General features: G+C 40.8%; 1 protein-coding gene across 1 annotated transcript; it reads left to right on the top strand.

Annotated features, from left to right (window-relative positions):
* The first annotated feature begins 851 nt into the window (after positions 1–851).
* On the top strand, positions 852–24,299 carry LOC138919091 (elongation factor G, mitochondrial-like). Its single transcript, XM_070243133.1, has 9 exons — positions 852–985; positions 1,676–1,880; positions 4,429–4,545; positions 6,634–6,784; positions 10,762–10,919; positions 11,275–11,359; positions 19,519–19,656; positions 21,181–21,282; positions 21,816–24,299. The coding sequence occupies exons 2-9, from the start codon at positions 1,774–1,776 to the stop codon at positions 21,852–21,854; spliced, it is 897 nt and encodes a 298-aa protein (XP_070099234.1). The 5' UTR covers positions 852–985; positions 1,676–1,773; the 3' UTR covers positions 21,855–24,299.
* Positions 24,300–24,977: the final 678 nt, after the last annotated feature.

Below are 24,977 nucleotides of genomic sequence, written 5' to 3'. Positions count from 1 at the left end.
GTAGTTAGAGCTTGGTTTTACTTGTTTTGTAGTCAATGGTTTGATAAACTTCACAAAACTTGAAAGGTTAAAAGAATGGTAACCGTGGATCTCTAGTCAGTCATATCACACAGAGGATTGCTCAAGTTGGCCTGAAATGTTGCTCTCAGGAATCCGTCTAGTCCATCACTGTGGGTATCCTGAGTAGATTGTCTTTTAAGAATGTTGTCAATATGATGTACCCTTCAACAGCCATTAAAATAGTATATACATAATTTTTAATGTTATTTAGAGATGTTTATAATGTTAAGTGGAAAAAATGGTTTTAAATAATATATAGTATGAGCTTGAGTTAAATACATATAGCAGAAAAAAATTTTTTTAAATCTTGAAACTCTCTTGAAGAAATTATTATATCATTGAGTGACTTAACTTTCCATTTAAAAATATTTCTTCAGATAAAAGATCGTCTTGTTAAATCATACGCTTTAAAAGCTGAATCCTTCCCACCTGGGCCTCAGACTCTACATGCAGCAGAGCAGGGCAGAACCCGTTCTCTGAACATCTGCTCCTGGACTAACACGAGGCCGGAGGGCAGGAGCGGGGCAGAGGGAGCAACAATGGCTCTCAGACCAGGTGATTGCTCTGTGGGAGCCCTTGCTGGGAGCAGCAGTGAAAAGAGGGTTAGACAGTTCACAGAGGGTAAAACCTATTACCAGTTTTCTATTTCAAGAGATGATCTGGTTTGGTGATTAGGCTTCTTTGGAAATTGCCCAGTTAACCATCTGTGTTCTAGTTCCACCTCAGTAAAGACTTCTTTCCTTCTTGGAATATAGGGACAGAGAAATCTGAATCACTGTGCTTGTGTTTAGGTGAAAGGTAAAGATGGCATTGGTGCTGTCATGGATTCCATGGAACTAGAGAGACAAAGAGGAATCACTGTTCAGTCAGCGGCCACCTATACCGTGTGGAAGGATGTCAACATCAACATTATAGATACTCCTGGGTAAGCTGAGTTCTTGGTTTTGTTGCAGCTTATTTTGGCAAAAGCCCATTTAGTTCTTTTCTATTCTATGACCCAGCTCATTGTTGAGTATCAAATAATACTCTAAAGTGTGACTGTGAATTTCCTATTAGAGAAATCTGACTTGGGACCTAGAGCATTTCGTCCTTATGTAGTTTCCTTGAAAAATAGTGCAAATAATTTGTGACTGGGAAGGTTCTCACGTTTTATGTGTTGTAGCTGATCCAAAGGTGCCCATGTCCTGGTATCTTTTTGAAGTGATTTGGGGCTCTGGACCTTATGCTGGGTGAATGGTATGAGTGATTTAAGAAATCCACATTCTAGGGGCCGGCCCTGTGGCCAAGTGGTTAAGTTCGCATGCTCCGCTTCAGCAGCCTGGGATTTTGCCGGTTTGAATCCTGGGTGTGGACATGGCACCGCTCATAGGGCCATGCCGAGGCGGCATCCCACATGCCACAACTAGAAGGACCCACAACTAGAATATATATACAACTATGTACTGGGGGGCGTTGGGGAGAAAGAGGAAAAATAGAATCTTTAAAAAAGAAAAAAGAAATCCACATTCTAATTAGAAGACTTATGTCGTGAAAGATAAAAAACTTTTAATTTTGCATGTTATAAAAAAATCAGACCGCTCTTTAAGACTCTCCCACACTTCTTTGTCTCATTTAGGGCACGTGGACTTCACAATAGAAGTTGAAAGGGCCCTGAGAGTGTTGGATGGTGCAGTCCTTGTTCTCTGTGCTGTCGGAGGGGTGCAGTGCCAGACCATGACTGTTAATCGTCAGATGAGTCGCTACAATGTTCCATTCCTAACTTTCATTAACAAACTGGACCGCGTGGGCTCCAACCCAGCCAGGGCCCTACAGCAAATGAGGTACCGAGCCTGAGAAAGGACAGGGGTTGTGACCATCTGGATAACAAACCTTACCTCCAGAACTACGATTGACTCAGCGTCACTGGAAAAAGAAATTTATTTATGTGAGTGACTTATCTTAGTAAGTGGAACACTGAGGTCAGTAGTTTGATTTGTGTTGTGATCTCATCAACTGCCTTCTCTGTAAAATGGTGAAAATATGACTTAAATTGTAGGGTTGTTGAAGGTGAATTCAGAAGACAATCTGGCAATTACTGTTTTGCTATAGTTAGAAAAGTCATAATCTAGAGTAGATTTTAAAAGTTTGTTAGAGCTGTTGACATGATTCCGACTCCTAGTGACACAGCAGAGTGGTGTCTTTCTGCGCCGTCCTCTCACCTTATGGCGCTACGTCAGAAGTATTCCGCTGCTATTCACAGGGTTTTCATGGCCACTTTTTCTGGAACTGGGTGACCAGGCTCTTCTTCGCAGTCTGTCTAGTCTGGAAGCTCCACTGAAACCTGCCCACCATGGGTGACCCTGCTGGTGTTTGAATTCCTGGTGGCAGAGCTTTCAGCATCACGGCGACATGCAGCCACCACAGTATGACAACCAACAGAGGGCTGGTGTGGTTCCCTAATGGGGAAACGAACTCAGGCTGCATGGTGAGAGCGCCAGATCTTACCACTGACCACCAGGCCTGGCTAGATCCTAAAAGTACTTGCATTTACTGAGACAAACCTAAAAGATCATCTTCAACTAATTTTAATTAATGCCCTTAGGTAGTCTGCTCTCTTCCCTTGCTCTCATGTGGTAACATATTTGCTGAGACACAGTAGCACTTCTTTCTGTGCCAGATGTTAGCCAGTGGTATTTGTGGCATTTTACATTTTGCACAATACTGTGTGTGTCACATAGCCTTGAGAAGAGTCCACGTTTCGCTCTTCACCCTTTGTAACTGTGTAAATGGAGCTGTAGCGTTCCCACTCAGCTTTCCCATGGCAGAGCTGATTGATGGGTGTAGGCAGTCGGGTTCGTGGTAGTGGAGAGACTGAGTGATGTGTCCAGTGCCAGGAGGGATGGTGCTGAGGACCTTTGTATCGCTGTGTGCACTCAGATGGAAGTGAGCTATTTGGGAACATGAGAATGAAATTTTTCTTTATTGGATGTTTGTCATATTTTCTTGGTAAAATAGAACGTTTTCACTTTTTTGCCTTTATTACTTATATTTTACTTGTGCTTGGCAGTAGTGGACTCTTCCCAAGTCTTTTTCTGAATTCCAGGAAAATTTTCTGTTAGCGTTTATTTTTCTACTTTGGTTCTTTAGTCTACTCTCTTTTTTTTTTTTTTTTGAGGAAGATTATTCCTGAGCTCACATCTGCCGCCAGTCCTCCTCATTTTGCACAGGAAGACTGGCCCTGAGCTAACTCCCGTGCCCATCTTCCTCTACTTTGTGTGTGGGACACCTACCACAGCATGGCGTGCCAAGTGGTGCCATGGGTTCCGAACCGGTGAACCCCAGGCCGCCGAAGCGGAATGTGTGTGCTTAACTGCTGCACCCTGGGCTGACCCCTACTCTCTTTAATCTGTTTTCCCATTTTGTAACTCTCATTAAACAGATTTTGAAACTCCTGAATCTCGCCTTCTTAACTTTTCTGCCATACTTTCTGTCTCCTTCTCATTTTGCACTGGGTTACAAGAGAATTCTTGAGGTCAGTCTTCCAGCTTACTACTCTGATATTCATCTGCATCCCTTCTCTTGTTTAGCCTGTAGTTTTCTTTTTAATTTCAGCAATTATATAGTTAATTTCCATAAACTTTCTCTTTTACTGCAACATCTTTGTTAATAGAGGTAATTACTTCTCATCTTTACACTTTATTTTCTTATAGTAACTCTCTCTTTGGACGTTAGTTCTATTTCTTGAACTCATGCCTCTTTTTCAAGCTATTGGTTTCCTTCGAATATTTGGTGATTGTTAGTTATCTATCCATAGTTACAAATGGGGGCCTAAAGTCTAGACTGGATGTTGGTAGCTGGAGCCCATTCCTTCTTGAGGGAGAAGCCCTGCTGGTGAGTGTGGCTTCTGTTCAGTGGTTGGCCTGAGTCGGGATACGGGCTGGTGACGAGTGTCTGCCTTTAGCACCTACTCTGAGAGTCTTCCCCTAAGAACTTCCTCTTCAGATGGCAGTACTCGGCTTCACGAGAGTCGGCTGATCCGAGAATGAGGCGTGGGCACAGTTATCCCACCATCTTCAGATTTCCTGGCTGACTACCCATTGACCTGTTCCTCCCCCTTCGGTTTCTGATCCAGGCTATTCTGGGGATCTGATGGCAAAACACTTACTTTAGAGTTCTTTTTGTTGCCTAAATAGGGTTGTGGCTTCCTGAGCACGAAGAGTTTGGTTGTCAGTCTGTCCCTGACTGCCGTATGTCTTCCAGTCTGACCTGCTGGTGACACCCCTCACTGTCCCACCTCATCTGCCATAGATTTCTTTTTATATTTATTTTGTCATTTCAGAGACATTTGGGGTGAAGAAAGAGGTAAACGTATGTATTTTTATTTTTCAGGTCTAAGCTAAGTCATAATGCGGCGTTTGTGCAGATGCCCATTGGTTTGGAGAGCGATTTTAAAGGGATTATAGATCTTATTGAGGAGCGAGCCATCTATTTTGATGGAGACTTTGGGTAAGTATTAAAAATATATTAAAATCTTACATTTTAAAAAGTATGAAAGAGAAGGAAAAGAATGAGTTCTTTAAACGCAGAGTAAACATCTTTTTGAAATGAGGCTGGGAGAATATCCTTTAAGCTGATTCTGTTCCAATGCCTTTAATCCTGGTTTCTTCCTGTTTTGCTTAGTATTCATTCCAAGGGAGCATAGGTTAAGTTTTCGCTAATGGATTTCTATCACATTGTGCCCTGCCTGGTGTGGTGGAAGGAGGCCTTCAGCTTGGGCTAGGAATGCAATCTCTCTTTTTCAACTGATTTATTTATTCGTTCATTCATTCTGCAAACTTTTTTGGAGCAGCTGCTATGTCTTGGGTCTTGTGACAAAAACTATGAAGAAAATAGGGATCATAAATATTTTCTCTGCCTATTTCATGAGATTACAAAGATAAAAAGATTAATATGTAAAGGCGGTTAAAAATTGCACAGGTGTGGTTTGGGCAATATAAGAAGCAAATTGGTAACTTTTTGACATGGAATTTGGTCCATCAGTCCACTTTTGAGTGGCCTTTGCATACAAAGCACTATAATTGCCCAGTGGTTATCAAACCACAGCATTCAGAAAAATCCCCTGGAGAGCTTGTTAACGCACATGTTCCTGGATCTTCCTTCGGAGATTCTGATTCAGTACGTCTAGGGTGGGGCCTGGAATCTGCGTTTCTGGAAAGCCCCCAGGTGATGCTGATGTTGCAAGTCTGCAGACCACACTTTGAGTGGCACTAATCTAGACAGTGTGGGGAGTGGTAAATGACCCTTTGTTCTGAGGAGTGGCCCCAAGGGCCTGGCACTTTCTCCAAAGGTACTTCTTGAGGGATTTCCTTCCTCTGCTATGGAACTGGGATTGCTGGTCCTGCAGGTGGGTGATAGGGCCTATGATCAATTAGCTGTAGAGTTTATCTCATCTTGTAGTCAGGGAAAAGATGGAGGCTGTCCAGCGGATGAGGCATTTCTCTCACTTTTCGTGTGACAGCAACAAAGTTTGTCTGTCCTTCCTTAGAATGTAAGGCCCAAGAGGACACGGATTTTTGTCAGGCTTATTCCTTCATGTCCCTAGCCCCAGAACAACCTGGTACGTAACAGGGACTCAAAACATGTTGGTAGGTAAAGGATTAAATCCACTTCCCCAGAATTACCAGGGCACACGTTTCTGTCTTCTAAAGTGAAGGCTTGTCAACTTTGTTGTGCATCAGAACCCCAGGCGGAACCTCTTAATATACCTACCCCTGCTCAGCGCTGGCCCGCCGGGCATGTGTATATTCTGATGTGAAACGCTAAGGGTCAGGGAGCTTGCGGGAAGGAAGGAATTAAGCTCTAAAAGCTGTGAAGAGCATTCTTTAGGATAATAATTATTTTCTGATCATTTGCAATTGGCTTCTTTTACTTTTTTTGATTTAGAAATGTGTTTTCTGAAAAGCTTATTATTTTTTGACATTAAGTTCCATTTTTAAAGAAATACTTTGAAAACTGTCAGACTATTGTTTCTAAGTGTCAGGTGTATCCATTTCTTGGTTGTGTATGTTTTATTTGTGACTCTTAGCTATTCGGCCCCTAGAGGAATGAAGCATTGGGATTAAAGTTGAAGAGTCTGCGTATTTAGTAACCTTTTTTTTTTTTTTTTTTTTACTGCAAAATGGGTTAGTCTGTGTTAAAAATTATGTGATTGGTTTGTTATTAATGGAAAGCAATGGAGTCGGGTCTCTAAATCTGCTTGTTAGAGACCATGATGTTCTGATTCATTTGGGCAGTAAATTTTCAGGTGCTCACATGGGCTTTGGGGTCAGACTGCTTTCGAATCCTGCCGCTTCCATTCACTAGCAGGACACCCTTGAGCGGTTTGCTCTGGCTGTGTCAGTGAAGTATTTTGCCCACTGTTTTGTCTGAACTTTAAAGCCGTATGTTAATCTTATTTGCCATTATACTGCAAATATATCAGAGCTCTTTCTCATCTGAAAAAATATTTTAGCCATTGGTTTATCTTTTTCATGGGTGCTTTATGTGTTTAATCGAATATCCTCAAAGTACCAAAATAAACCTTTCTTTTCTTAGTCAAGTTGTTCGATACGGAGAAATTCCGGCAGAATTCAGAGCAGCAGCAGCTGACCGCCGGCAGGAGCTGATTGAGTGTGTTGCTAATTCAGACGAGCAGCTTGGTGAGATGTTCCTGGAAGAAAAAATCCCCTCTGTTTCTGATTTAAAGGCAGGTGCCGTCGAACTGGGCCTTAAGTTGACAAAGCACGAGGTGGGGGGGTCTGGTTTGCAGCGAGGAGATGTGATGCTTTCCGATGGGCTTATTCATGGAATGTGAGTAAACTTATTTAACATGATTGCTTTCTTCAAAAAGTACTCGAGGGCTAGCCGTGTGGCCTAGTGGTTAAGTTCATTGTGCTCTGCTTTGGCTTCCCGGGTTTGGATCCCAGGGCAGACCTACACCACTTGTCAGCCATGCAAGTGTATAAAGTGGAGGAAGACTGGCTCAGGGCCAGTCTTCTCAAGCAAAAAAAAGAGGAGGGTTGGCAACAGATGTTAGCTCAGGGCGAATCTTCCTCAGGAAAAAAATAATACTTGACATGGTCTCGTACTCTTTTTTTTTAAGTAATGAGTTATGTAATATTTTTAAATGGAAAAGGAGTCATAGTTTGTTCTAGAAAAAAAGATACTTAAATAGCTAACCTCTTGGGTATGTCCTTATTAGAAAGAAAGAAGATATGTAGAGAAATGTTACAGCAATAAGAGAGGTTAAGAGACAAGGCTGCTAAGTGTTTGCTGACTGTATGTTGGTACTTACACTGTTGTACTGTTTGGAAGGCTGTATAGAGTCTTTCACTTCATTGCTCAACTCTTTACAAATAAAGAGAAGATCCCTGCCTAAGACTGGTAGCCATTTTTTGATTATATGTTTCTGCATAGAAGATAACAAATGACCAATAAGCACATGAAAAGATTCTTAAGATTGTGAACCATGAGGGAAAGCAAATCAAAACCACAATGAGATACTGCTTCATCCATTAGGATGGCTATTATTTCCAAAAAACAAAAAAGCAGATAATAGGTGTTGGCAAGGATGTGGGGAAATTGGAACCCTTGTGCATTGCTGATGGGAATGTAAAATGATATAACTGCTGTAGAAAACAATATGGCAGTTCCTCAAAAAACTAAACAGAACTACTGTATGATCCAGCCATTGCACTTGTGTATACCCAGAAGAGCTGAAAACAGGGACTCAAACGTACTTGTCCACCAGTTTTGATAGCAGCACTATCCACAGTAGCCAGGAGGGGGAAATGACCCAAATGTCCGCCAATGGATTAATGGATAAGCAAAATTGGTATACACATACAATGAAATATTATTGAGCCTTTAAAAAGGAATAAGATTGTGATACATACTATGTGAATGAACCTTGAAGACATTATGCTAAGTGAAATAAGCTAGACACAAAAGAACAAATATTTGATTCCACGTATATGAGGTACACAGAACAGTCAAATTCCTAGAGACAGAAAGTAGAATAGTGCTAATCAGGGGCTGGGGAGGGGCCGAAGGGGGAGTTTACTGGGGACAGAGTTCCAATTTGGGATAATGAAAAAGGTGTGGAAATGGATAGTGGTAATGGTAAGATAGCAATGTGAATGTACATAATGCCACTGAACCGTAAACTTAAAAATGGTTAAAATGGTAAATTTTATTTTATGGACATTTTATCATTATAAAAAAATGACTGATATTCATTTTGTCTAACCACTTCATGCACTTAGCAGAAATCACGTAAGTAATTATTGTGTGTAAAACATTGCACTCATGGAGTTTCCAGGTCAGATGCCCAAGGAAAGAACTGTTGAAGCTGAGGATGCTTACTAATATATCTCATAACTTAGTCCTTTACCGCTCACAAAGCTCACCACCTCAGTTCTCTGATGAGTAGGGAACACAGTGTAGGAAGGGATAGGTCTGGCCATAAATAAAGTCAAGTATTGTGTCCTGGGAACCACAATAGAGTTAGGTTTTTATCTATTGAACAGAATGTGGAAGAGGTCCCCACGACCACGCCCAGGTTTGTTGACTAGGAGGACTCGCAGGACTCAGGACATAGTCACACTCAAGGCTGTGATTTCTTACAGAGAGAGGACATACAGCAGAATCAGCACAGGGAATAGGCACGTGAAGTGAAGTCCAGAAGAAACCGTGTGTAAGCTTCCACGAGTTCTCTCGCAGTGTAGTCACGTAGGCGTGCTTGACTCCTCCAGCAGCAAGTTGTGCCTGCGCCTGTGAAATAGCTACCAGGGAAGCTTCTCAGAAACTCGGTGCCTAAGGTTTTATTGGGGGCTGGTCACATGACACCCTCTACCTGGCATGCACCAATTCCTGGACTCCCAGAGGGAAAGCAGGTGTTTAGCATATACCACATTGTACAAACAGTCTTGGCCCGGTGAACCAGTCTTAGCACTTCTGGGAATGCTGGGCACCCTCCTGAAATCCTGGTTCCCAGACACCAGCCAGGGGCCAACCTTGCAAGCAGGCCATTCTAAGGATAGCACTTCCAGTCCTGCTGTGTTTACTGTTTTCTGCACAGGATGCGTGGGTAACTTTAGTTTCTGTATTGTTGGATATATTATTATTAGAGACAGTGGAAGTCAACAAAGTGTTTCTTAAGAAAACAAGGGAAAATTTTGGAAAAGTACAGCTTTTGTTAGGCTGGTATAGGAATAGTTTTTCTATTTATCTACCACTCTCATTTGTTTCTCTATCCAATGGATGTAAAGTAAGCATGGTAAGATTCTTATATGCCCCTACTTGCGTATAAGGGAGGGGTGGAAGGTCAAGGATGTGACCATGTGGCCTGGGTAGCCTCGGTGGTTAGTGACCTAGACATTTTTGGTTCCTAGCAATGGCAAAATCAAGTTGCTAAGGTAGTTTCAAATAGTAATTGTTTTTTTGCCGTGCATGTTTTCCCCTGTTCTGCTCTGTTTTATCATGCTAGCTGTTATCTTACTTTTCATTTTCGTGATGTTTAAAAATTTTGGTTATAAATATTTTGCTTTAAGCTTTTTGAGGGTAGTTTTTTTTTTTTCATGAGGACTGACAAATAACTGTATGCTGGCTCCGTATTTCTGCAGAGGTAGGTTGTGGCCACAGCACTGCCCTTGGCCTCTTTCAGCTGCAAGAGCTGACGCTCCACTGCTGACGCTTGGAGACCTCCTGGGCCATTCGGGCACCTGGGGATGCAGCCTGAGGCCCACTGATAGGGCTTGCACTAAAGCCTGGTGTTCGTTATTGTAGAGCCTCTTACTCTCATTGCCCTTTATGATGAGTGATCCGTACCGCTGGACTTCCTGTATGTATGTTCTTTTAAAAAATAAATAAATAAACAATCAAGTGTTTTCTAAGGTATGCCTTTTTTTGGTAAGGAAGGTTGGCCCTGAGCTAACGTCTGTTGCCAATCTTTCTCTTTTTTTTCCTCCCCAAAACCCCAGTACATAGTAGTATATTCTAGTTGTAAGTCCTTCTAATTCTTCTATGTGGGATGCCACCACAGCATGGCTTGATGAGTGGTGTGTAGGTCCCTGCTGGGGATCCAAACTGGTGAACCCTGGGCTGCCAAAGTGGAGGGTGCGAACTTAACCACTGCCCCTCCAGGCCGGCCCCAAGTGTTTTTAATAGATGATACTTTCATATGGTTTAAAATTTTTTAAAGTATACAAAGATATACAGTAAAAAATCTCCCACCTGTCTCCCCTCTGCTCAGTTCTCTGCCCCTCCCTAAAGCAGGTTACTGGTAAATGGTTTCTGTTGTATCTTTCCAGAGATTTTTTTTTGCGTATGTATAACTTTTCCCTCTATTTTGTGCAATTGTTAGCATACTGTTCACACTCTTCTGTGTATGTGTCTATTTTCTATGTGTATGTATCTTTTTTTGCCAAATTGAAAATTAGTGACATTCCAAGAATGTTGAAAGCCGTTGTACAGTACGTAGCTTCCAAGCCCTGAAAAAGGAACTGATTTTGTTTCTTTTTCTTTATATTTTGACCTTAAGTTATAGAGAACCTGATGCTAGTCTCCGCTAGAGCCAGTACTCCAGAGAGTATCAATGCATTTCATTCATTTGTTGGTTTATAATTGATCTGAAACAAAAAATGTAATTTTTAAGATTAATCATTAAATTTTTTTCTGTTGCAGCTTGCAATCCGAAGAGCTACTCTAAATAGGTCCTTTACTCCTGTCTTTTTGGGAAGTGCCTTGAAGAACAAAGGCGTCCAGCCTCTCTTAGATGCTGTTTTAGAGTATCTACCGAATCCATCTGAAGTCCCGAATTATGCTCTTCTTCATCAGGAGGAGTAAGTCTTGCAAACTGACTCCTAGTTTCTGCAGAAATACGTTAACACTTACGCAATATGATAGCAATGGTTCCTTTAAGAAACAGACTTTTTTAAGCACGCATTGATTATTTTTCTTTCCTGTCTCTCCCAGATAATTTCTGTATTTTTTAGTCTGCTCTGGTCCTGTCACCATGTTGTAACTAAGCCCAAGGAAGTTATTCTTACTGATCTCTTTCAAAGAAATTTCATTTATGTGAGGTCAGAAACGTTTAACACACGTGCATTTTCTTAGCTAATACTCTGATGAAATAAATTGATATAAAAGAAGTATTAAATATTGCATCTCATAGATTTCTGTTTCTTTTATTTTAAGTGATTCAAAAGAAAAAACCAAAATCTTAATGAACTCCAAAAGAGACAGTTCTCACCCATTCGTAGGCCTGGCTTTTAAACTGGAGGTAAGTTGCTTTCTAATGTATTTAACTGCTGTAGGTAGAGATTTTCTTTTCTTTTAGGTTTTTATTCCTATTATAAATTGACTCCTAAAAGATTTGGTTACAGGGTTCTCTGCTATAAAGTTACTCTTTTTTCCCCCTTTTGATACTGACTCTTTAGAAGGAAGTTACTATGCACAGCCACAGTTAAGGGGTGGGGCATCAGCTCCCCCTCCTGGAAGGAGCAGCATCTACATTAACTTACTTGGGATTCTTCTATATGGGAGAGTTGTCTCTTCACCCCCGTTTATGTGTTTATTCAGTCATTAGTTTATATCAGTATGGATTCATGGATATTTATTTGTAGTTTGAGTTGTAATCCAGTAGTATGTCACTTATTCTGTTGCCCAGCTTTGGCCAGTGGAGCTCTTTCCGTTGGCTCCTGTGTCTTTTTGACGTTCTTCAATGTTTTGCTTTTTTGAATACTTCCTTACTTTGTGGCATTACATGGCCCAAGCCCTAGAATCAGCCATTTCTCTAGGAGCCCTGATTCCTTTTAATCAAGAATAGTATTAGGAACCAAGATTTGAGCATGGAGTGTGCTTTTTGTTGGGATATTGTTGCTTCTGGTCCTAATATTTTAAGTGGGGAAAAATGATGGATAAGTTAGAAGTGTGAAGAGTGGTTATTTCTGGGATGGAATTTTATTTGGGGACTTTTTCCTAGTTTTTATTTTTAAATTTTTACAATCTACTTCTTATTACTTCTAAAATGAGAAAATAATTTTAAATTCAAAAGTAGAAATAACTGTGCAGTGACAATTTTATGCATAAAGCTTTTAAAAATAGGTATTTAGGAATGCTTTCTTAGCATCCCAGAATAGTGATTATTCAGTTTAAAGTATGGAATGTTTTAATATTTAATGGTTTGTATTGCCAGATTGCTTTCATACTCTCAGAATTAATGTACTAGGTTATTTCAATGAGTCTTGTTCAAATTGAGTATTATTTATTAAAAATCAGTACTGATTTCATACATGAAAATGGCATTTTAATATTTCATCTTGCCTTAATTCCTAATGATAGAGAATATTTTTTCATATACTGTTTATGCAGTTGCATTTCCTTTTTTGTAATTGTTTCTTTATTTCTTTTGTCTTTCCTTTTTTAAAATTAGAGTCAAAGTGTTTTACTTATTGGTATGAGCTTTCCCTAATAAAGTTCTCTTTTAAAACAATTAGCGGTTTAAAATTTATATAATCAAATATATGTCTTTATCTTGAGTCATTCTCTCATTTTTAACTGCAGAAGCCCTGCTCTTTGAATATATTTTGTAAATATTTCTTTAGTTTCCTCTGCTTTGTTTATTGGTTGTTAAACCGGCTGGAATTTGTTTTGCTGTGTGCTGTGAGGTAGGGTCTAAGTGGATCTCCTCTGCCTCCAAAGAGAAGACCCATTGTCTCGTTACCAGGTTTTGAACGTTACACTTTTCCATTGATTGTCATGTTTTTTTAATCATTATTGACAAATGAATTAAACATTTTAGATTTTTTTTTTTTTTTAAAGATTTTATTTTTTCCTTTTTCTCCCCAAAGCCCCCCGGTACATAGTTGTATATTCTTCGTTGTGGGTCCTTCTAGTTGTGGTATGTGGGACGCTGCCTCAACGTGGTTTGATGAGCAGTGTCATGTCCGCGCCCAGGATTCGAACCAACGAAACACTGGGCCGCCTGCAGCAGAGCGCGCGAACTTAACCACTCGGCCACGGGGCCAGCCCCAAACATTTTAGATTTTTAACTATGCTCTATGGACTGTTCGGTCTAATTGGTGCTAGTTCCATACTTTTTAAGTTTTGGAGTATTTAATTTTTTTAAATATTAGTCAGGGTTAGTTTCTTCTCATTGCCATAGTTTTTAAAGTTTCTATTTTTAACCATTTTTCTAAGTAGATTTTAAATCACTTATCAAATGTTTATATATTCCTCTTGGGATTTTGGTTGCTATTGTGTTAAACCCATAAATTACTGTGGGAAAAATTGGTAACTTTTAAATATATATCTAATTGATTAGTGTTACTGTTCAGGAGGAATTGATTCTTGAATACTCATTTTATATTCAGTCACTTCACAGAACTCTTACTTAGATAGCTTTCCAGGTGATTATCAAAGGGTTTTTTAGATGTATAGTACAATCTTACCATTTCTAATGATGTTTTTGTTGTCTTTCCAATAATTATACCTTATTTTTGTGTCTTATTTTATTAAACTGAACTTATGAAATAATATTAGAAGGCAAAAGCATACTTCCTAATTATATAAATAATTAAAATTTTCTTTTAATAACTTTTATTTTGGAGGAAACAGAAGTAGTATCTTGGATTGTGATACCAAAAAGAATAACAACAACCATTTAACTTATCTTATTCAAAGCTAGTATTAAGGTAGTTTATGACAAACCAAAACATGTATATAAGATGTACTACTAAGATTGATAGGAAATATTTGGAGGTAGTGTGAAGTTCTCCTAAGTTTGATTACTTTTATTATTATTTATTTGATTGAGGTCGCTTTGGTTTATAACGTTGTATAAATTTCAGGTACACATCATTATATTTTAATTTCTATGTAGAGTGCATTGAGTTCACCACCAAAAGTGTAGTTTCTCTCTGTCGCCATACACGTGTGCCCCTTTACCCCTTTTGCCCCCCCAGCCCTCTACCACCTGCTGCTCTGGTAACCACCACTCTGTTCTCCTTATCTGTGTGTTTATCTTCCACATAGGAGTGAAGTCATATGGTAATTGTCTTTCTCTGTGTGACTTATTTTGCTTAGCATAATACTCTCAAGATCCATCAGTGTTGTCACAAATGGCACTATTTCATCTTTTTTTATGGCTGAGTAGTATTCCATTGTGTATATATACATATACCACATCTTCTTTATCTGTTTATCCATTGATGGGCACTTAGGGTGCTTCCAAATCTTGGCTATTGTGAGTAATGCTACAGTGAACATAGAGGTGCATATATCTTTTCAAATTAGTGTTTTCATGTTCTTTAGATAAATACCCAGAAGTGGAATAGCTAGATCATATGGTATTTTCTATTTATAATTTTCTGAGTAATCTCCATACTGTTTTCCGTAGTGGCTGCACCAATTTACATTCCCACCAGCAGTGTATGAGGATTCCTTTTCCTATACATCCTCTTCAACACTTATTTCTTGTCTTTTTAATAACAGCCATTCTTACAGGTGTGAGGTGATATCTCATTGTAGTTTTGATTACCTTTCCCTAATAGTTAATGATGTTGAACATCTTTTCATGTGCCTGTTGGCCATCTGTTTATCTTCTTTGGAAAAATGTCTGTTCTTATCCTCTGCCCACATTTTGATTGGGTTGTTCATTTTTTTGATGTTGAGTTAAATGTTTTTTGATGTATTTTGGATATTAACCCTTTATCAGATATATGATTTGCAAATATTTTCTCCCAGTTGGTGAGTTGTCTTCATTTTCTTGATGGTTTCCTTGCCATGCAGAAGCTTTTTAGTTTGAAGGACTCCCATTCATTTATTTTTTCTTTTGTTTCCCTTGCCTGAGTAGACATGATATTCAAAAAGATGCTGCTAAGACTTATGTCAAAGTGTACTACCTATGTTTCCTTCCAGGAGTTTTATGGTTTCAGGCCTTACATTTAAGTCTTTAATCCATTTTGAGTTAATTTTTGTGTATGGTGTAAGATAATGGTCTATTTTCATTCTTTTTCACGTGGCTGTCCAGTTTTCCCAACACCATCTGTTGAAGTGACTTCCCTTTCTGCATTGTATGTTCTTGGCTCCTTTGTCAGAGATCCGTTGTCCATAGATGTGTGAATTTATTTCTGGGCTCTCAATTGTGTTCCATTGATCTGTGTGTCTGCTTTTCTGCCAGTACCATGCTGTTTTGATTACCATAGCTTTGTAGTATATTTTGAAATCAGGGAGTGTGATACCTCCAGCTTTGTTCTTTTTATCAGGATTCCTTTGGCTGTTTGGGGTCTTTTGTTGTTCCACATATATTTTAGGATTCTTTGTTTTATTTCAGTGAAAAATGTCCTTGGGATTTTGATAAGGATTGCATTGAATCTGTAGATTGCTTTAGGTGATATAGACATTTCAACTATGTTAATTCTTCCAATCCGTGAGCACGGAATAGCTTTCCATTTCTGTATGTCTTTTTCAGTTTCTTTCAATAACGTCTTATGTTTTCAGTGTATAGGTCTTTCACCTCCTTGGTTAAATTTATTCCTAGGTATTTTCTTCTTTTTGTTTCAATTGTAAATGGAATTGTATTCTTAATTTCTCTTTCTGCTAGTTCATTGTTCGTGTATAGAAATGAGACTGATTTTTAAATGTTGATTTTGTACACTGCAAGTTTACTGTACTTGTTAATTATTTCTAATAGTTTTTTGGTGAATTCGTTAAGGTTTTCTATATATAGAATCATGTTATCTGCAAATAGTGGCAGTTTTACTTCTCCCTTTCCAATTTGGATCCCTCTTCTTTTTCTTGCTTAATTGCTCTGGCTAGCACTTCTAATAGTATGTTGAGTAAGAGTGATGAAAATGGGCATCCTTTTTGGGTTCCTGTTCTTCGAGGGATGGCTTTCAGTTTTTCGCCATTGAGTATGGGTTGGCTGTGGGTTTATCATAAATGGATGTTGAATCTCGTCAAGTGCTTTTTCTGTATCTATTGAGATGATCATGTGATTTTTATTCCTCTTTTTGTTATTGTGGTGAATCACATTGATTGATTTGTGGATGCTGAGCCATCCATGTGCCTGGAATAAATCCCACTTGATCGTGGTGTATGAGCCTTTTAATGTATTGTTGTATTTGATTTGCTAATATTTTGTTGAGAATTTTTGCATCTATGTTCATCAGTAATATTGGCCTGTAATTTCCTTTTTTGTGTTGCCCTTGTCTGGTTTTGGTTTCAGGGTAATATTGGCCTTGTAAAATGAGTTAGGAAGCATCCCGTCCTCTTCATCTTTTTGGAAGTCTTTGAGAAGGATAGGTCTTAAGTCTTCTTTGAATGTTTAGTTGAATTCACCAGAGAAGCCCTGTGGTCCTGAAGTTTTGTTTTGTGGGAGGTTCTTCATTACTTCTTCAATCTCTTTATTTGTGATTGGTCTATTCAGATTCTCTATTTCTCCTTGATTCAGCTTTGGGAAGTTGTAAGAGTCTTAAGAATTTATCCATTTCTTATATGTTATCCAGTTTGTTAGTGTATATCATGTATAATGTATATCATGTATATCATGGTGCATAGCTTTTGATGGTATTCTTATAATCCTTTGTATTTCTTTGGTATCTGCTGTAATTTCTCCTCTTTCATTTAAATATATATTTAAATAAAATATTTAAAACTGATTTTATTTATTTGTGCCTTCTCTCTCTTTGTAATTTTTTTGTTGGGGAAATTGGCCCTGAGCTAACATCTGTGCCAATCTTCCTCTATTTTGTATGTTAGTTGCCACCACAGCATGGCTTCATGAGCAGTGTGTAGGTCTGTGCCCAGGTTCCAAACCTGCGAACCATGGGCCCCTAAAGCATAGCTCGTAAACTTAACCACTACACCACCAGGCCAGCCCATGAGCCTTCTCTCTTTTTTTCTTAGTCTGGCTAAGGGTTTGTCAATTTTGTTTATCTTTTCAAAGAATCAGCTCTCAGTGTCATTGATCCTTTCTATTGTCTTTTTAGTCTCTATTTCATTTATTTCCACTCTGATTTTTATTATTTCCCTCCTTCAACTGACTTTGGGTTTTGTTTGTTCTTCTTTTTCTAGTTCTTTTAGGTATAGTGTTAGATTGTTTATTTGAGATTTTTCTTGTTGCTTGAGGTAGGCCTGTATTGCTATTTAGTTCCCTCCTGGTACCACTTTTCTGCATCCCATAAGCTTTGCTATGTTGTGTTTTCATTTTCTTTTGTTTCCAGGTATTTTTTGACTTCTCCTTTTATTTGTTCATTGATCCAATAGTTGTTCAGTACATGTTTAGTCTACACATATTTGTGACTTTTTCAGCTTTCTTATTGTAGTTCATTTCTAGTTTCATAGCATTGTGATCAGAAAAGATGCCTGATATGATGTCAGGTGTCTTAAATTTATTGAGGCTTGTTTTGCTTCCCAATGTATGGTCCGTCTTTGAGAATGTTCTTTGTGCCCTTGAGAAGAATGTATATTCTGCTGCTTTGAGATGGAATGTTCTGTATACATCCATGAAGTCCATCTGGCCTAGCATTTTGTTTAAGGCTAGTGTTCCTTGTTGACCTTCTGTCTGGATGATCTGTCCATTGTGTAAGTGGGGTGTTGAAGTCCCCTACTATTATTGTCTTGCTGTCAGGACAGGGTATTCTTGGCTGACAGTTTTTATCTTTCAATATTTTGAATATATCATTCCACTCTGTCCTGGCCTGTAGAGTTTCTGCTGAGAAATCTGCTGATAGCCTGATGTGGGTTCCTTCGTATGCTATTTTCTCTGGCTGCTCTTAATATTCCTCCTTTGTTGTTGACTTTTGGCAGTTTTAATGTAAAGTGCCTTGAAGAAGGTCTTTTTGCATTGAGATAAGTAGGGGTTCTATTAGCTTTATGGACTTGTATATCCAGTTCGTTCCTCAGTTTTGGGAAGTTCTCAGCTGTTATTTCTTTGAATAAGCTCTCTGCTCCTTTCTCCCACTCTTCCCCTTCTGGGATACCCATTGTCCTTATGTTGCTTTTCCTGAGTTGGATATTTCTCCATTTTCTTCATTTTTAAAAAATCTTAGTTCTTTCTCCTCTTCCACCTGAATCATTTCTAGATCTGTCTTCAAGCTTGCGAATCCCTTCTTCCATATGGTCTGCTCTATTTCCAATGCTTTCTAGTTTTTTTCATCTCATTAATTGTGTTCTTTATCTCCAGAATTTCTGGGGGGTTTTTAGTTTCAGTCTCTTTGGTGGAGTGCTCCTTCTGTTGATTTTATTCCTGAGCTCATTGAACTGTGTTTCTGAGTTTTCTTGTAACTCAGTGAGTTTCTTCATGACAGCTATTTTGAACTCTGTCAGTTAGATCACAATCTTCCGTGACTTCCAGTTTGGTCTCTGGAGGGTTGTTGTTTTCCTTCTGTTCTGTGTGTTGCTGTGCTTCCTCATGGTGGGTGATGAGTTCATCCCCTGCCAGCGCATTCATGGTGGTACCCACCTTTCTTATTTGGGCACGGCTTTGGTTACTTTGATTCTGAGGTGCTTCTGGTTGCATTTCAGAGCCTGCACTTTCCACCCTCCACTGCCTCTGCCAGAGGCATCGTCAGTGCCCTCTTGTGCTGCTTGTGCCGGCGAGGTTGCTGCTTATGATGTCCCCACAGTGGTGGGTGTTGCCACTGGGGTCACCAGGCTGCAAGCACCTCTGCTGGGTCTCGTGTTCCTCCACTAGCTCTCTGTGGGCTCTCCACGGGCTCGGGTGCTGCTGCCCCGTGCACCACCTGTGCTGCTGCTCCCAGGTTATCTGGGGATGCTGGCAGTACTACTACCAGAGGCACTCAGTTCACAGGTGTTACTGCCAGTGACTGAGGTCTGGGGTCTCGTGTGCAGCCCCTGCTGCTGGTAGGGCTGGTGTCAGGAGTGCTGCCACTAGAGGATGGGTGACAGGTACTGCTGTGACTCCTGGAGCCTCAGGTTGCAGGTGCCACCCGCCACTGCAGGGGAAAGGAGAGGGGTTAAGTCACAAGTGCCACTGCTGGGAGAGGGGCAGGGGCTGAGCCAAAACTGCTGTTGCTGCTCGTGCAGCCTCTGGTCTCCAGTGCCACTGTGCTTTTTGAAACTTCAGGTCAGGACACCACCACAAGGGGTATCTGCATTTTAGATGCACCCTTGCTGCTGGGAGGGCTGGTGTTGGAGTTGCCAATACTAGAGGAGGACACCGGGGCTGCTTCCCTAGTTCCACTGCCTCCCAGAGGTCCAGTCCACCCACCTTCAGGTGTTTATATGTCTGGATCTCTCAGGGTTTCTGGTGTGCTGTGCACCTTTTGTTTGTCATTCGATCTCCTACTGGCTGTAACTTAGAGGGGAGACACAATGGGAACAGCTCACTCTGCCATGATACTGACATCACTCCTAATTTTGATTTTTTTGTTTCTTTTTCATTTCTTTCTACCCTTACCCAATCTTGACTTCTAGGCAGGTCGTTTTGGACAGTTAACTTATGTTCGCAATTATCAAGGAGAGTTGAAGAAGGGTGACACCATCTATAACACCAGGACAGGAAAGAAAGTGCGAGTGCAGAGGCTCGTTCGCATGCATGCCGACATGATGGAGGCAAGTACAGTCATTGCTGTGAGGTCCAAAATTTCTCTGATGTCCGTGAAATACATCTACCTTCTTGGTATCCTGAACCCCATGGGGAAATCACTTCTATTGAACATGTTTTCCTGGCTTCTTTCTTTTTAATTAGCTGTGCTACAGGTCTGATGGAGCACTTTGGTAAAGGTTAAATCAGCAGATGATAAGAACACATTCCACACCACTATTTGTGAGTTAGCTGTATTTCCTCAATGGCCGAGGTTAAGGAGAAGGGACAGTTTGGTCCCTGAGACTCAGAACACAAGATTCAGCCCTTAAGAGCTATCATTACAAAGAGTATAATAGGTTTTTAGGACAGTGGAACTGTGGTTCTCAAAGGTAAGTGAGAGTAATAAATTCACACATAATTTCCCACATTGTTTAGTGGATTTACTTTCTGAAATATGGTGGATGTGAAAGTTCTTTTTAACCCTAGAGTTTTGTATTCGTAGAACCAGCCCCTTGACAGGTCCCATTGGTGCTGGAATCTCTCTGAAGATTGAAAGCCTTTTGAGATCTGGTCTGGAAGATGAACTTCGGCTTAGGGCTTGAATGCTTGAATTGGCTCTGAGTCTGTCCTGGCCTTCTCTTGTCCACGGGGTTAGGCCTTGGCAGGAGTACCAAGTGTGTGTGATTGTCTTCTACTCTCAGCCTTTCCCAGTTCAGCTCTGTATTCCTGGAGAAATTTAGTTGTCTAAGCAAAATCTTGACGTTCAGAAATTTTTGGTGGCCATAACTTTTGTGTCTCCTGGGACATAAATAGGCAGTCTCGATCTTGGGCAGCATTGCTGTTTTCTGAGATGGGCAACAGGGGCAGGCTGGAGGGGTTAGTGCTGGCACTGCTGTTTCATGGGCCAGAAGCTAGGCGATCTGTACAGCTGTGTAACCGTTACAGACAGACACACACACTTGCTCCTTCACAGTCAGTCGCAGCTCATTCACAGCTGTTCAGAATGAGCTGTTAGTATAAAAGGACAAAAAGCAGAAAGCTTAGAGGCACCAATGCTTTGTTCTTAGAGTTCCTGTGTTTTCTTAACTGCTTACACCTGTGAGAAATTGATTATTTTAAGTACAATGGGCTCCATTCTCCTTGTTTTCAAAACTTCCTTTGCAGGTTTTCCGTGTAAGCCTTTGCCATACACATCTCATTGGACTATGGCAGCACATATAGTACATGCTTTTTAATTCAATAGAAATCGCTTTAGAACTGTGAGGCTCTGTGTTCTGTCAGTGCTGCAGATCCTCCAAGTCATGAGGCCATATCTCTGAGTTTCTTGTCGACTGAGATGTGGTTTAAAGAGGGGCCCTGTTTAAGGTGTTTTGCTGTGGTTGATTGGCGGTGTTGCAGTGGTTGTAGCTAATTCATTCTTTGTAGAATTCATGGTGAGATTCTGCCCTGTTTATTTATGAACAATGTATTTATTCTGCAGTTACTTTTTAGTTACCATGCCCTGATTTGTATTACTTGCGAGTATCATTTTGTGTTCTTTCTTTATTTAGGATGTTGAGGAAGTGTTTGCTGGAGGCATCTGTGCATTATTTGGCATTGACTGTGCTAGTGGAGACACATTCACAAACAAAGACAATAGTGGTCTTTCTGTGGTGAGTCATTTAATTTTAAAGCTGTTTATCACTTGAGTTTCAAAAGTCTGTGTTTCTATGTAGTACCTTTAGTACCTCAGAAAAACAGCCACTGAGGTTTTCATTGAGTGCCATAGGCATCACGTATAGTTTGGCTGTGGCTCTTTAAATGTCCCCTAGACACAGCTGGACCTGTAGCTCTGACTCCTCTGCCTCCGCATTTTGGGTGCCTCTCTAATTGCCGTCACCAGCATCAGGCTAGTCCCAGTGGAGTGCCAGCTCTTTATTAACTCAGCAACCAGAGGGCGGGCCCTCAAACCCCAGGAGAACTGCTGGACCAGACTGTAACGTTTAGGCTAGACCTGGGGAGAACAGAACAGGACAGAACCATGGTCTGAAGGCAAGATGCAGCTAGACAGCATGACTGACTGCAGCCTGCCCTGTGGCACTCACACAGGTGCCTTTTCAGCATCAGCGACCCTGAAGGGAAGAACGTGCTCGGCAGCCGCTGCCTTTGAATCCCCTTCACTGACTCCCCTTTTTTGCCTCTACAGGAGAGCAGCCTCTCCTACAGTATGACCACTTGTTCGTGAGGCTGGTTCCTCTCCTGAATTCAGTAAAGAAAGAATATGAGTACTTAGGGGACAGGTAATTTGCAGTGAAGGAATTTACAGTGGGTCGTTTATGTAAGAACTGGTCCAACGCTAACAAGTGAGCACTATAATAGCTCCTGTATACAATGATGAACTCATAATTTTGTAATTTAATTTTTTTGTATAAAATATTCTCTAATGTCTATGGTTTTACAAATGATTTAAGATACTACAAAAATCACACAGGAGGGCACTGATAGCTCTTCAGTGCTGGGAGCTTATTCCACAGACCACCCCGGCGGTGGTTTCGAAGGTCTGTGCCTGTGGAGAGAAGGGGCCTGGAATGCCCTACTATCCAGTAATTTTACTCCCAGGTGTATATACTAGAGAAACTCTTGCAGGCATGCACCAAGAGAGAATACAAAATTAATTTATGAAATCATTGACCATAATAGCAAAAAACTACAAACTCAAACATCCACAGAAAGAAGATGAATACATAAATTATAGAACAGTCACCGAGTGGAATGTTAGATAGAAGTGATAGAAATGATAGAAAATGATAGAACTATGTGTAACCACATGGAAGGATCTAGAAACATAATATTGAGTGAAAATATACGGACCAGAGAACTATCTACAGGTAAGACACCATTTTTATAAGCTCAAAATGAAGCAAAACTGAAAAACATACTAGTTAGGGATACAGAGATATGTGATGAAGTTATTTTTAAAAAGACAAGGGGAGGGGATGATAAAACACAAAATTCGGGATAGTGGTACCTGTGGTGGACAGGCAGGGAGGTGGGATAGGGCAAGAGCTCCTGGGCCGGGACAAGGATCTTGGTCACAGTGCAGTTTCTAGGTCAGGTGGCGGTTGGTGGGTGCAGCACTCACGGTCGCTGCGCTTCCCAACACTTCCATGTGCTCTTCTGTATGTAGAGTTTCAAAGGTTTACATACATAAGCGTATACTGAGAGAATATTAGTACGAGTCCTACTCGATACTCAACGCATATTTACGTGCAGATAGCAGGAACAATATAAGAACACTAACCACACTGATAATTGGGAGATTGAAAAATGTGCAGAGAATTTCTGTATGTATGAAAGGTTCATTTAAAATTTAATTCAGGGGATTTTTATTACATTCAGAGGCTCAGACGATAAGGCACCTTACATTTGAGTTTTATAACTTTGTAATAAGTGGCAAAAACAAAAAGAAAGGAGGACATCATGGGACAACATCATACTGGAAAATAGATTTATTTTTTATTAAACTGTGTCTTAAAGATTTCTTAAACCTAAGAGCTACAACTCTGAAAGTTTTTCTGAGAATATATTACTTCTAAAAGCTATATTTTATGTTCTTTGTATACTTGGAAGGCTAACATAAGTTGCGTAATTGAAAATGATAATTACCTGGTGACTCTTTTGTCCTTATTATTATATCTCATGAAAACTTAGGATTGCAATTAGCTCTTTATTCATTACCACGTCGCTTGTAATGGTAAAATGTGTGCATAATGTACATCCCATGGCACTTCTTTCTTCCCTGTGAAATTCAGACAGTATTTTACTCTAGCAACAGATCTTTTAGGCTTTACATAGAGACGGAGCTTACCTACACTTGTCTTCTGCCCCACAAGAGTTTTTAGTGGATGCGGTCAATATTTATAGAGCAGTGCTGGTCCCAAAGGCTGACGCCAGAATTGTGGAATAGGACCCCGTGTATTCTTTCTGAGATTTCTGTAACAGAGATCTACTGAAATGTTATTAGAGAAATACAAAAATTAGACTAATCATCTCAGCATCCCCGGGCAATCAGTGGATGTTAGAGTACTGAATCGGTGGTCAGAACTGAGCTTGAGTTTCCAACTTCTTATTTGCTGAATTGTGATATTCATTTAACATCTTTGTGCCTCATTTTCTTCATATTAATAAAGTGATAAAACCTCCTTTATTCTCCTCATAGGATTGTTAGGAGGCTGGAAGTCAATACACATGAAAAGACTTTACAACCTCAAGGAATATGCAAATATTAGTTTGTCACTAGAGGAAGGTGTTTTTTATTAAACAAACATAGTAAGATTCAGAGTAAAATATTAAAAAAAGCATATTTAGGCCTTTTAAAAATTACTATGTAAAGTACATGAATTTCTCAGCAGAAAGAAGATGCCTATAGGGTCTGCTTGAAAAATCATTTTATTGATTTTCACACAAACGAACTACAGATCTTCCCTGACTTACAGTGGGGTTACATCCCGATAAACGCATTGAAAGTTGAAAATATCGTAAGTCGAAAATGCATTTAATACATCTAACCTACTGAACATCTTAGCTTAGCCTAGCCTACCTTAAATGTGCTCAGAACACCTACGTTAGCCTACACTTGGGCAAAACATCTTACACGAAGCCTATTTTACAATAAAGTGTTGATATCTCATGTAGTTTATTTATTTATTTGTTTGTTTTTGAGGAAGGTTAGCCCTGAGCTAACATCTGCCGCCAATCCTCCTCTTTTTGCTGAGGAAGACTGGCCGCGCCGGCCACGCTGGGAGGCTCCCTGTCCCTCCGGGGAACGGCAGCGCCCAGGGGAGCCTCCGTGCCAGAGTCCCCTGCTCGCGGGTGGCAGCTCGCAGAGGCAGCCCCTCCTCGCCCTCCGGGGGCGAGAATCTTAGCGACCTCCAGGCGCCCCAGTCCTCACTTGCTGTCCTCCTCCAGAGGGTCTTGGCCCGTCGCGAGGAGGCTGCGAGGCCCCGATCCTCCTCGCCTCGGGGGATCCGGGCAGGCCCCCGCCACCGAACCCCAGCGGCCGGCCCGCTCCGCCCCGCTTTCCGAGGCGGCAGACGTGCGTCCCTTCTCGCTTGCCTTATGCGGGCGACGCGGGGACGGCGCTACCGCGCGGCCTGCCGGAGGGGGGCGCTCACGGCCGGGCCTCTGCTTTCCAGCCGGCGGCCGCGGCTCCCGGGCAAGGAGCGTGACGACGACCAGGGTCAGTGTCGTGTTGTCCCGGGAGCCCGCGCGGGAGGAGGAACGAGCGTCCGCTCGAGCTCGGTCGTGGACGCGCCCCTCGCCTCGCCCTCGCTTCGCTGGGCCGCCCGGGGCTGCGTGTGCGCCAGCC

Source organism: Equus caballus, chromosome 19, assembly GCF_041296265.1.
Source record: "Equus caballus isolate H_3958 breed thoroughbred chromosome 19, TB-T2T, whole genome shotgun sequence".
In the NCBI taxonomy this organism is placed as follows: Eukaryota; Metazoa; Chordata; class Mammalia; order Perissodactyla; family Equidae; genus Equus; species Equus caballus.
Note: the sequence above shows the minus strand (reverse complement) of the source record. Positions and strands in the feature narration are given on the sequence as shown.